General features: G+C 54.1%; 1 protein-coding gene and 1 long non-coding RNA gene across 4 annotated transcripts; one reads left to right on the forward strand and one right to left on the reverse strand.

Annotated features, from left to right (window-relative positions):
• Nucleotides 1-448: 448 nt before the first annotated feature.
• LOC137863784 (endothelin receptor type B-like) lies at nucleotides 449-11,129 on the reverse strand. 3 transcript variants are annotated; one of them, XM_068697201.1, is made up of 8 exons: nucleotides 10,768-11,129; nucleotides 7,601-8,123; nucleotides 5,942-6,054; nucleotides 5,211-5,415; nucleotides 4,394-4,543; nucleotides 3,597-3,730; nucleotides 2,924-3,032; nucleotides 449-2,159 (listed from the first exon to the last, which is right to left on the reverse strand). In XM_068697201.1, the coding sequence occupies exons 1-8, from the start codon at nucleotides 10,824-10,826 to the stop codon at nucleotides 2,010-2,012; spliced, it is 1,443 nt and encodes a 480-aa protein (XP_068553302.1). In that variant the 5' UTR covers nucleotides 10,827-11,129; the 3' UTR covers nucleotides 449-2,009. The 3 variants fall into 3 exon arrangements, with proteins under 3 accessions (XP_068553302.1, XP_068553303.1, XP_068553304.1); XM_068697202.1 differs by having other exon boundaries at nucleotides 10,841-11,127; XM_068697203.1 differs by lacking the exon at nucleotides 10,768-11,129 and adding an exon at nucleotides 9,625-9,728.
• Nucleotides 5,352-7,324, forward strand: LOC137863791 (uncharacterized). The gene is made up of 2 exons (XR_011101143.1): nucleotides 5,352-5,489; nucleotides 5,741-7,324. It is a non-coding gene; the product is annotated as an uncharacterized lncRNA (long non-coding RNA).

The raw sequence follows: 11,129 nt of genomic DNA on the forward strand, positions 1-11,129 counted from the left end.
TCCCTGACAAGCCATTTGACACTTCCGTGGGCCTCCTCGTTGTGTCCCACCTGCCTCTTCCCACCCCCCCCTTCCAGCCACCAGCACTGCACGTCTGCCTTGGCACCTCCTGAGCTGCCTAAATCCAGGCGAGTGAAGGAGTTTCAGGGAGCACCAACAAGATGCAGCGCTGGAGGTGTTGACCTGAAGCAAATCGCCCCGTGGCAGCTGCTTGCAAGCCAGCAGGACAGGGCCTGGTGGGTTGGGGCCAGCCCTGTCCTGGCAGGAGACTGCTGAGAGGCTGGGCTGGCCAGAGCTGCATCTGCCACAATTTAGGATCGAGCAGAATTGGAACAAGGCTTGGTGTGCCCCTGGCTTACCCACTGCTACATCCTTGGAGTGGTGTTTGGTGCTCTTTTGAGGCCACAGAATCCCTTCGCCTGTAAATGTGGACAAATATAGAAACGTGCAGAATTTAGGTATTTTTTTAATAAGCACAGTCGTTTAAAAAAATCCTTCTGCTAAGATACCTGTGTTAGAACACTTCAGTCTGAACAATTTCTGCATCAGCTTCCACTTGTCCAGCTCTGGCACACAGCAGCAGTGCTGTGAAATGGATACAGGCAAATCTCCTCCAGTGGGGAGGTGAGGTTATGGAAAACATGCTGTCTAGATAAGCCTCAGTCTTTTGGTTTCCACTGAAACCCATTCGTCTTTCAAAAATACGATTTGTTTGTCAAAATTTGCATTTCAGTGTAAGCAAAGCTACAAAAAAAAATATCAAAAAATCAAAAAACAAGCACCATCACCTCAAAAATGTTCTGCTTTATTTGCAGGTCTTTTCTCTTCTCCCTTTTTCCTTTCTCCCTTTTTTCCATGATAAGGTGAAAAGGGAAAAGAGGAGAGGAGAAAGAGGTAAAAGAAGGAAAAAAACCAACAGGGACGTCATCAAAACCTTGGCAACTAAAGCTTCCTCGTGTAGGTTTTCTTGAAGTTTTGGCAAGAGGTACAAGCATGATTTTTAGGAAGCCATGCAGGAAAAAGCACTTGGGGATTAATCATTTTGAGTAGTAAATTTGTGAGGCTCTTTGCCATGTTTCGGTCAGTTCCAGCAGCTCTTTCAGCTGAGATTGCCCCTTCCCTGTTGCCTTTTGCACCTTAGCTTGACCCTGAGGGTGAGGATCTGAGCTGGGGTGTCACAGAGCTGTGTCCAGGACGTGGTGGGGTCGAGGAATTGGGGAGGGGGAAGCTGGGGCAGATGGTTTGGTGTGGCTGGATGCTGCTGCTGGTTCCTGCCTAGGACACCTGCCCTCCCAAGCCGTGCTGTCGCGTGTGTGCAGTCACCTCCTGAGAACCTGGGGCAGATTTCCCAGGAAAAGGGAAAGAGGAGGGGTCCTTTAGGGCTCCCCAGGTGAGGTTGGTCACATCACAAAGCTGGGTTGCTGCCCATCCCTCCGTGCCATGGCTGCAGGCGGGGAGATTTCTACAAGAAATTGTCTACAAGACCTACGTGTGCCTGGGTCTTATCCTGGCTCTCTGCCCTGGGACAAACTGTTCCAGCAGCAGAGGGAGATCATAAGGGATGTGTTTTTGGCCTTTTCAGCTGGAAATTTGTCACTCGGGTGCCTTGCCCTCTCCTCCCCATCCCACATCCACCTCCAGGTGACAGCATCTCAACTTTCCTTCCCTTTTCACACCCATCTCCCCACCCCATGTTGCTACCCAAGACGAATGGCTCTAAGTCACTCGGCTGTTCCGCAGGGAACTGAAAAAATCCTACAAGGGGCTGGATCCCATTCTTCCTCTCCTCCTGCAGAGGCGATTTGGACGGGAGGAAGGACAAGCAGAGCTCAGAGGCAGTGTTCAGAGCTAGTCCCAGGCATCAGTGAAATGCTGCAGCTCCTGCCAGGTGGGTTACGACGTAGAGGCAAAAACAACTCAAGCCCAGCCAGGAGATGGCCGTGCGAGAGAAATGGAGGTGTCCTGCTGTCTTTTCACAGTGCCTTCTCTGCTTTGCCCCATGAGGAGCTTTAGGAAGAGCTGTACTTGTTGCTCAAGCGGGAGCTGCTCCGGTCCAAGCCAAGCTCCTGCCCGTTGGCTTTCCACTTGCCCACGGAGCCCTTCTCGTCCGTCGGCGTGATGCTCAGAGCGGGTCTCTGGCACCAGCAGCACAGGCAGGACTGCGGGGAGACGAGCAGGGGGAGACCGAGGTTACACGTGTGGATTATGGGGTAAAAGAGGAGGAAACGTGGGAAAGTTCCCAGTGATGTTGGGGGTCAACCCGCACGGTGCCGGGCTGGGAGTCACAGGCATGGTGAGCGCGGCTCTCCTGCAGGTTGGGTGTGTTGAGACAGGGCTGGTGAGCCTTGGAAGTGAAGACAGCAAAATACTGGGCACCTTTTGCAGCTGTGCTTTCTCATCAGCAAATAGGGCTGATGCTTGCCTGGGCTCGGCCCCTTGCCACAGCCACTGGGAGGTGATTCCCATCCCATCCCCTTCCTTTCTCCAGCCTCCCCTCCTGAGATTTTTCTCTGAGCAATTTGGGCTCAAAAGTTTATAGCAGCCCCAGTCCTGGTTTAAAGGCGTGTGGGGATGTTTCTGACCCAGAATAGCGGTCTTCTCTGGTCTTGCACTGGCAAAAGCCCCACCAGAGGAGGGCAGGAAGCTCTGGCGTGCTTGGAGCTGGGAAGAGAGGCACCCAGCAGCGTGAAAATTTGGGAGGAAAAATACAATGAGTTAAAAAGGGAATGCTGTGAGCTGCTGGCAGCCCCAGCATGTGCCTGATGTCTGCCTTTCCCCCCATCTAGGACACCCAGAAGCCCACGGTGATGGGAGTGCCTGGTCTGGGGGAGCTGGTGGCCTTGGGGCTGGTGTCTGGGCACGCACCGTGCATGAAATTGCAGCCAAAATGAGCACAGCCAGGGGCTCCGGGAACCAGCCCTACCTGGAAGCAGTTCTTGAATTTCCGGCTGACGAAGTAGAGAGCCACGGGGTTGATGCAGGAGTTGAGGGAGGCCATGTTGATCCCGAAATAATCCATCACGAGGAGGAAACTGAGACAAGAGGGGAGAGAAGGGGCTGGGAGCTCGCCGAGGGGACCCCTGAAGGAGGGTTTCCAAGCTACCTGGCCTGGGAACCTGCTTCCATGGGGGGACCAGTGACAGATACCAAACAGAAGAGCACTAAACAGTCCCTCCTGGGGTTCAGCAGTGGCACAAAAAATTTTCCTTCGAGGAGTATTTCCTGAGGAACCTAAGAGCAGGAGATCTGTTTTCCCCCAGTGGCCTTGATGCTCTCACATTCAAGCACAGTAGCAGGGTCTGTCCTGAGCTGGATTTGGGGTGATGGGCAGGGAGGAGAGGGGAAGATGGGCACCTGCCACATAGCAGAAAGTGTGCTACAGTCCTTTTGGCCCTGCTGAGAACATTTCTCTGCCCAGGAGACCTCTTTAACCCATAAGCTTTACAGAGACATTTCAGAATTGAATTTCCTCTTTTCCTGAGGCCCCCCACCTCCTTTATCTGTGCCTTTATGGGGGGCAACACCATCCAGAAAAGCAGCCTGAAAGTTTTTTTGGAAGGCAGCTCCACCAGCAGAACATCGGCTGGGACCCCTACCTGAGCAGTTCGCATCTGTTGGGGTCCGTCTGGTCGTAGATGGTCTTCTTGAGGATGCGGCTGAGGTGGAGCGGCAGCCAGCAGAGCGCGAAGATCACCACCAGGCAGAACACGGTCTTGGCCACCTCCCGGCGCTGCGAGGAGAAGGTGGGCAGGGGAGAAGGGATGCTCTGGCTGAGCACTGGAGAGCGGCCGGGGCCAAGCACCATCTCCCCGTGCTGAGCAAGGGCCCTTCGAGTTACTTCTACAACCCGAGCAGGGCTGGGCACCCCTCTGAGTCCAAAGCACACTCCCAGCTCCTGCTTCAGGAGGACGACTCATGAGATCCAGGCTGCAGAAAGCAGTGAGGTACCAGTAGCACGAGATAGATCAGGATAGGGTCTCCTTCACCCCATCCTACCATCACTCCTGGTCGCTTTGCCAGTCCCTGGAGCAAGGACCCTCATCTGTCCGCTCTTCACGCTAGGTTATTGTGACAACCAGCTCCTCAGCAAAGCATGGGAGGGAATGGGAAGCTACAGCAAGGCCAGAAATAAATGGCCATAGGCATTGAAAAGCAAGCTGGTCCATGGCCACGGTGCTGGTGGCTTGTGTTGGCACTGAGGTGGGGGACTGGAGCTGAGGGCCCCTGTCCCTGGTTGAATCCATGCATTGATGGGTCAAGAAGTCATTGACCACTGTGAGGCTACGTTAGCTCATTCATGTCTTCTACAGGAAGCTGGGATTGTTCTCCTTCTCTACAACACTACCTCTCGTTTGGGGAAATATTGGGGTTTCTGCCCTCCTGGCTTCCTTACCCGTTTCATGTGGTCGTTCAGAGCGATTCTCATGCCGTTTCTCTTGCTCAGCATTTCGCACGACATGAGGGTGTAGAAGATGCCGGTGCATACCAGGGGCAGGCAGAAATAGAAGCCGAAAAGCCACCAGTCCTTCACGTCACGATAGAACTGCGTGCAAAGCAGAGAGGAACAAAAACTGGGAGAAGGGGGTAATGGGGCATCGGTCCCTGACACTGACACTGCCCCCATCAGACCACTCTGACACCTCAGATGGGTGAAACTGTAACTGCCCCAGGCTAAGTACACCTGGGGTAATCTTGCCCTGAGGCTGGTTCATGTTTAACCCAAAGAAGTGAAGGCTGTTTTACATCTGGCTGCTGGTCTAACACTCTTGTACAAGGACCAGTTTCAAGGAGCGTGTTTTGGCAGATATAGGGTTGGGAGGGTACGTTCTGATGCTTTGTAAGTGTCTTCATCCCCTTCCTTCCCCTTAGCTGGCCCTGTGCAGCCTGGTTGTGGAGATGCTCCTGGGCCTGTTGTGACAGCCTAGCATCATGCTGAGGTTTCCTGAGATGGGTCATGACCTGGTGTGGGCAATGAGGACACAACACAGCTTCAGGACCTTCTGCCTGTTTTTTGGCCCCATGTTCAAAGCAACTCTACCCCATTAGTACTTTCTGAGTCTTCTGCGCTTTGCCTAATGCTGCTCTCCCCAAATTCACCCCGATGCCTGGAAGCCATCTGCAGAAGCATCCAACCTCTCATCGAGGAGGGAGGATGCCCCGTTTGCCCGTGCCTCCCTCATGCTGCAGCCGGGATGGGGCAGCGTACGTACCATCATGAAGCTGGATTTCTGCTCGGAGGCGAGCATGCACACCCACAGGTCTCGGTCCCAGTAGTTGAGCTCTACCATGTCAAAGGCTATGGCTTCGGGGACTGCCAGCACGATGGCCACTGCCCAGATCAGCGTCACCTCCACTGCCTTCCACATGGGGATCCCTATCCCCTGGATCCGACTCCAGGAGGCCACTGCTCGGTACCTGCTCAATGCGTGGGGACACAACAGGAGCAGAGAGGAGTGAGAAGAGCCACCAACAGGAAAGGGGCCTGGAAGGTGTGTATTAGAGTTGTCCCCTTTCCCTTGCCCCTTCCTCCACCACCCCTGAGCTTTATTTTTCCGTGGAATGGGGAGGATCAGGAGCAGGGGCTCAGGGGAGGAGTGTGAGGGCAGAGCTCCTTGGCCGATATCTGGCCACCTCCCAGTGGGAGGGGTGCCACCCTTCCCCACCACCCTGGCAGCTATTCTCATGTGTTGTCCTCCTCCTCTCAAGCTTTTCCAGCAGGATTTACACTTCATCCCCACAGGGAGGAGTCAGTTCCTGATGGATTTCAGCCCCATGTGACAACACCCTATTCCCTTCTCTGAATTTGGCCCAGAACCAACCCACTGGTGACAACAGAGGGGGCTATGCTCTGGTTAAATATAGGATATATTTATATATCCTATAAATACAGGATATTTATAAATACAGGATAGGCAAGGCATCTGTAGGAGTTGTTTCTCACCTGTCGATGCTGAGAGCACAAAGGCTGAGCACCGTGATGCCCACTGACGCCTTCTGGATGAAGGGGACCAGCTTGCACACCTGCACGCCGAAAGGCCAGTCCTTGGCCAGGAGCTGGAGAAGAACCACAGGGTTAACAGGGAAAGTGGCTCCGGCTTCCCGTAATGGCAGGTGGTTGCCCACAAGGTGCAAGAAGCCCACAAGGAGCAGCTGAAAGCACTCTGAGGTTACCTCCACCGGGGCTGTGCGGTGTGCGCTCCCGGTGCTTTGCGTGGTGCTGGGAACCACTCCTTTCCCCAGGGGCTCGTGGTTGACACCTACGTGGAGGGATGGTCCAGGCAACAGGTCCTGAACCCACACCCTGGGTGTTTTTGGGTGGACTGGAATCCGAAAAGCCACAATGGGCTTTGGGTCGCTTTTGGAGGGTGTCGTGCTCCGAGCAGCCGGAGTCCAACAGGGACAGCTTGTTTCAGAGCCATGTAGGCTCACGTCCTCACCGTGCTCTGCCCTTCTGCCACGCCTTTGTGCAAACCCTCCTCCAAACTTTTGTGCAGTATTATTTGAAACTAATGATTGGTTGCTTGAGACCAAAGGAAAGAAAGGTAAAGCCAAGAGCTCGCATTAACATGAACCATCCCATAGGTGAGGCCTTTGGTATAAGCCATGAGCATGAAGAGCTGTGCCCCCCGGTTCTTGCCTGTCTTGGATGCAGGGCTGGGTATCGAGCCTGTGACACCTTCCTCAGGGGGGTCATTCCTGCAGCCTCCATCTGCTCCCACACCTTTTTATGAAGCACAGGACCTTCCTATAGCACAGGCTTATGAAATATGGCAAACAGATCCCAAAGGGGAGGGCTGTTAGACATCTCTACTGCCAGTCCTGTTGAATAAATCAGCTATATAACAGCTCTATATCCAACATATCTGTTGTGTAAAGCCAGCTGTATAAATCAAGCTGAGATCCATGTCCTTCACCCCATGGCATCCCTCCAAGACCCGACCCACCAAAATGTAACAATGTAGGCGAGAAGGAGCCGCACAAGCCCCAGCACATCTCACACCACACAACTGCTGCTCCTAACTGGGGTCTGAGCCCTGCAGCCCACCTCTGCCCACCCCTCTCTGCCCCGCTGCAGCGGGCAGAGCTCGGGTTCCTCTGCTTCTTCGTCACGTCTCTTCCCTCTAGCGTGGGGAGCAATGTCTGAAAGAAGCCCCCTGTTTTGTAGGACAGCCCTGTTCCTTGTTCCTGGGTGAGTCTTTCTGCTTAGCTGGAATAAAGCAGATGTTTGCCTGAGGCTGGTTTGTGAGCTGTGCTGGGAGTGGTGTGCCTAGCGCACGAGAACAGCGGGTTTTGCTCGACTGAAATAAACTTCGGGTTGTGATGTTGGGAGACTGCAAGTGGCTCTTTTCTTGACATGTTAAGTGAGATTTAAAAGATCTGGATGGGTGTGTGTGTGGAAAACACAGCAGTAGGTGGGAACACCTCTGCTTTCCCAGGAACATACTGCGTCAGCTCATGTTTTCCTTTTCCTTTGGAGAGCAGGATCTCCCTCCCCCTTTCCTGCCCAAACTGGAGCCTGAAATAAAGAGCGGAAGATAGATATTCCCCAGGGCACTGAGGCAGGTGGGAGCAGATGCTGTTCCTGCCGCACGAAACCCACCTTGTACACGTTGATGGGCAGAGCAATGAGGATGTAGAGGAGGTCTCCGAGCGCCAGGCTAGCGATGAGGACGTTGGGCCCGTTCCTCATGCACTTGTTCTTGTAAATGATCCGGAGGAGCGTGGAGTTGCCGATGATCCCCACTATGAAGATGGTGCAGGACACGATGGTGTTGATGTACTTGAAGATGTGCCTGATATCCGCGGGCTTCACGCACACGGGCAGCAGGGGTGGCTCGGAGCCGCCGCTCCGGGGGAGGCTCTCGGAGAGGTTGGGCAGCCTGGCGTCCTGCAGCAGGCTTGGCTGGAGCAGGCTGTACGCCTGCTCCTGGCTGAGCACCTCGAAGGGGACGGTGCTCTCCGGGAAAACCCCCGGGGTCTGGCTGCGTGCCCCGGAGAAGAGGCAGGTCAGGAGAATGGCGAGGGTGGTGGGCGCTGGGGTGCTCGCCATGGAGGACTGAGCGGTAAAGCTGGCCCTGGGAGCCCTTGGGATGCTCATGGGGAGTCTTTGCTTGGGTCTGGATCTGTGGGTGGAGAAAGGGACAAGGGGGAAAATTAGAGGAGAAGGGGGTCTGGTAGTGCTCAAGAAGGTGCTAGAGAGGGTTTCTTCTGGCTGCAAGCAGGCGGTGGTGGCCTGCGCTCTGGTCACCTGCAGCCAGTGGAGCACAAGCAGCAGTTTTGAGGCACCTGCCCCAGCAACGCGTCGGGGTAATTCTGCAAACCCCATCTCTGGGGCCATGGAACCAGGGGAGCTTTTCTTCCAGTTCGTGCCATGGGAAAACTGGAGCAGTGCTAACGTCAGCAGAGCCCATGCGGCATCGCTCAGCGCAAAGAGACAACCCTCAGCGCGGTCTTGCTGGGAAACGTGCTGGGAAAATGCCACGAGGGTTTTTCCAGAAATGCTGTATTGATACCTGACATCTTATTCGGATTTATGTGCTAGTAGAGCGGCCCCTCCTTCCCCATCCTTATCGCTGTTAATTGAACTGCTTCCTTTCCAAATCCACCACGCTGTTCAGCTCCATACCGGGGGACATAAATCTCTCTGTGTTGGCTGTGGCGTTGGCTGCTGAGCGCAGTAAAAGGTCTCTCAAGCTGACCAAAGCTGGAGCACTGCTAATAAATATCACCCGAGCAGGCTCTGCTTTGCAAATCTCAGGCAATGCTCTCAGGCAGGACCGGCCCAGCGGCAGCTCCGCGGCCACGAGTGGCTGATGAGACAGCTGAGGACGCTGTAGCACCGTCCTGGCACGATGTGGATTTGGGGAAGGGGCTTCTGGATGATCCAGATATGACCACTGGTGGGAAATGAGCCCAGGGAGGGAGGGGAAGGTGCCAGCACCCTGCCAAGCTGTGCCACCTGGGCAGATCTTGGCTCTGCTGGTAGGAGTGGGTGAAGAACACATCGCTTAAGCTACGAAACTGCAGCTTCGAAGGGAGGAAAAATTGCTATGCCTGGACTGAAAATGGGAACCTTTTAGGGCTTCCCCCCAGGCTCTGTAGGAGCACGTGCACCTTTCTGCTTGTTTGGAAGTCTCCAAGCGTGATCAACGTGAAGTTGGCCTCTTTCCCAAGGAACCAGCCTAACCTGACCTACCCTTTTCTCGGTTTCACCCCACTGCTCCTGCCAGAAAATCTAAATCAGGCTCGGTTCTCGCCGACCCCCTTACGTCCTTCGGCCAGGTCCTTAGTGCGTGCCACTGTACACAGGCAGTGTCGGGAGGAAACTTGCAAATTATTCCCAGTTACACATCAAATGTAGGCAATAAAATAACCAAATCCCTTCAGCCACAGTTCAGACCTCACCAACTAGACAGCTTAGCTTTCAGTTCTGTTAAAGCAGCCACATTTTGAAGAGGTTTTCTTTCTAGTTTGAACCCCTGTGTTGTGATGGCACCTCAGATATGGTTTCACCACAGGAAAGTTAAAGACCCCATCACTTTTCTTTTCAGCTCACCATCAGCACGCTTCCCCGCGCTAAAATATTCATGCCTGGTGCACAGCAATCTTGTGTGTTCACCGTACCTTTCATCTCTGCAGGCTAAAGCAGCTTTGCAAACTTATCTGGCAGATAAGCCACGTTGGTGTGAGCCAGAACAGCCTCTACAAAGTTATTTGCCTGCCTCTGGCTGAGGGAAAAAAAGAAAAAAAAAAAAAAAAAAAAAAGCAAGTTTTCAATGCCTTCAAGAGCGTTTAGAAGTGTCTTCACGTGCTGGTGGGGAATATCTTACAGGACCCCCACCTGTCCTATAAGCACCCAGTTTATGTGGGTATCCCAACCCCAAGGGATGCCTGCAGGTGTGTCCTGCTGCTCCTAAGCACAAAATAATCCAAAAGCTGGGGAGCCCTCAGCCCCTCCTGGAGAAGCTTCTCCGGCACCACCTTCCTGATATTTACCTCAGCACCTGCGTAGGTACCAGAGCATCCTTGGGAAGCTCTGGTGTCCTGTGCCCTCTGCAGCAGTGGGCTGCTCCTCTCTGCTCCCCCTGGCGAAGGACTGCGGAGCCTGGTGCTGTTCAGCCCCCGGGTGTTTGGCAGGAGAGCTCATGTGAGTAAGGATCACAGGACACGGCTCGCTGGATCCTGCCCATCCCTTCCACAGCACCAAAAAAAAAAAAAAAAAAGGGTTTCTCCCCCTTCTTGCTTTAAAATATAACAACTTAGTAAAAGGGGAGCATTGTTTTCTCCTGCTCAACAGCCCGCAGACTTCTTGTCCTCCGCATTGCCTCTCCCCTCCCTCATCTCAGCATGCTTGCAAGCACAACCCTTTCTCATTTGTGGGGGAAACTGAGGCACAAAAGGGCCAAGAGGCTTGCTGGGTGCCCAGCAGATGTGAAACCAAAGTCAGCATCACTTGATCCCAAATCCTCGTGTTTCTGATCCTCCAGGGAGGTGACTCTGCGCCCGACATCCCCATCCCACCTGCCCAGCTGAGGCTCTTCTTTTCTGCAAATAAACGTCTCTTGCAGCAAAAGTGCAATGGGTGGGAAGGGGGGGAGAGGCAGATATGAGCACCACATCCCCAGCTGCTCCCCTGACCTGAACCCACCGTGGTCCCAAAACTGGCTGATTTTTGCCCAGAGGCGTGCCGGGTGGATGTCTTCTCCAGCCCCTGCACCACCTGTTAGACCTTGCTTGGGTCCCACCAAGAAAAGTGTGAGAACTCACCCAGCTGCAGGAAATCGTTTTGTTTGCAAATCAGTGCACGGCACAGCAAAGCTTTTCATCAGCGTTAGGTTACCTTCCTCCAGGCCACGAGCTTTGGGTGCTCTCGGGATCAGTTTCTCTCCCTCTCACGGCCCCTTGCCATGTCCTGCAGGTCCCAGGAGGACGGACGGCAGAGCTGTAGATCCCGCAGTTTGCTTTTGCGTTGTGGGCTGGTGCTTCAGAGGGGTGTGGGGGGGGGAAGTTTCTTCCCTCTCGTGACTTGCTGAGGTCTCTCCAAACAGAGCACTTGGTTATATAGAAGATCGCAGGGCTCCCCCCGAACGCAGCCGCTGTGACCAATAAGTGAAGAGCAGGACAGGGAT

This window comes from Anas acuta, chromosome 13 (genome assembly GCF_963932015.1).
Source record: "Anas acuta chromosome 13, bAnaAcu1.1, whole genome shotgun sequence".
Taxonomy (NCBI): Eukaryota; Metazoa; Chordata; class Aves; order Anseriformes; family Anatidae; genus Anas; species Anas acuta.

Coding starts and splice junctions, on each gene's coding strand:
- LOC137863784 (XM_068697201.1), bottom strand. CDS start 10,826: ATGAAAAGCTTTGCTGTGCCGTGCACTGATTTGCAAACAAAACGATTT. Junction 4,544..5,210: donor AGAAATCCAGCTTCATGATG/GTACGTACGCTG, acceptor CTTTGCACGCAG/TTCTATCGTGACGTGAAGGA. Junction 3,731..4,393: donor TGAACGACCACATGAAACGG/GTAAGGAAGCCA, acceptor TTCTCCTCGCAG/CGCCGGGAGGTGGCCAAGAC.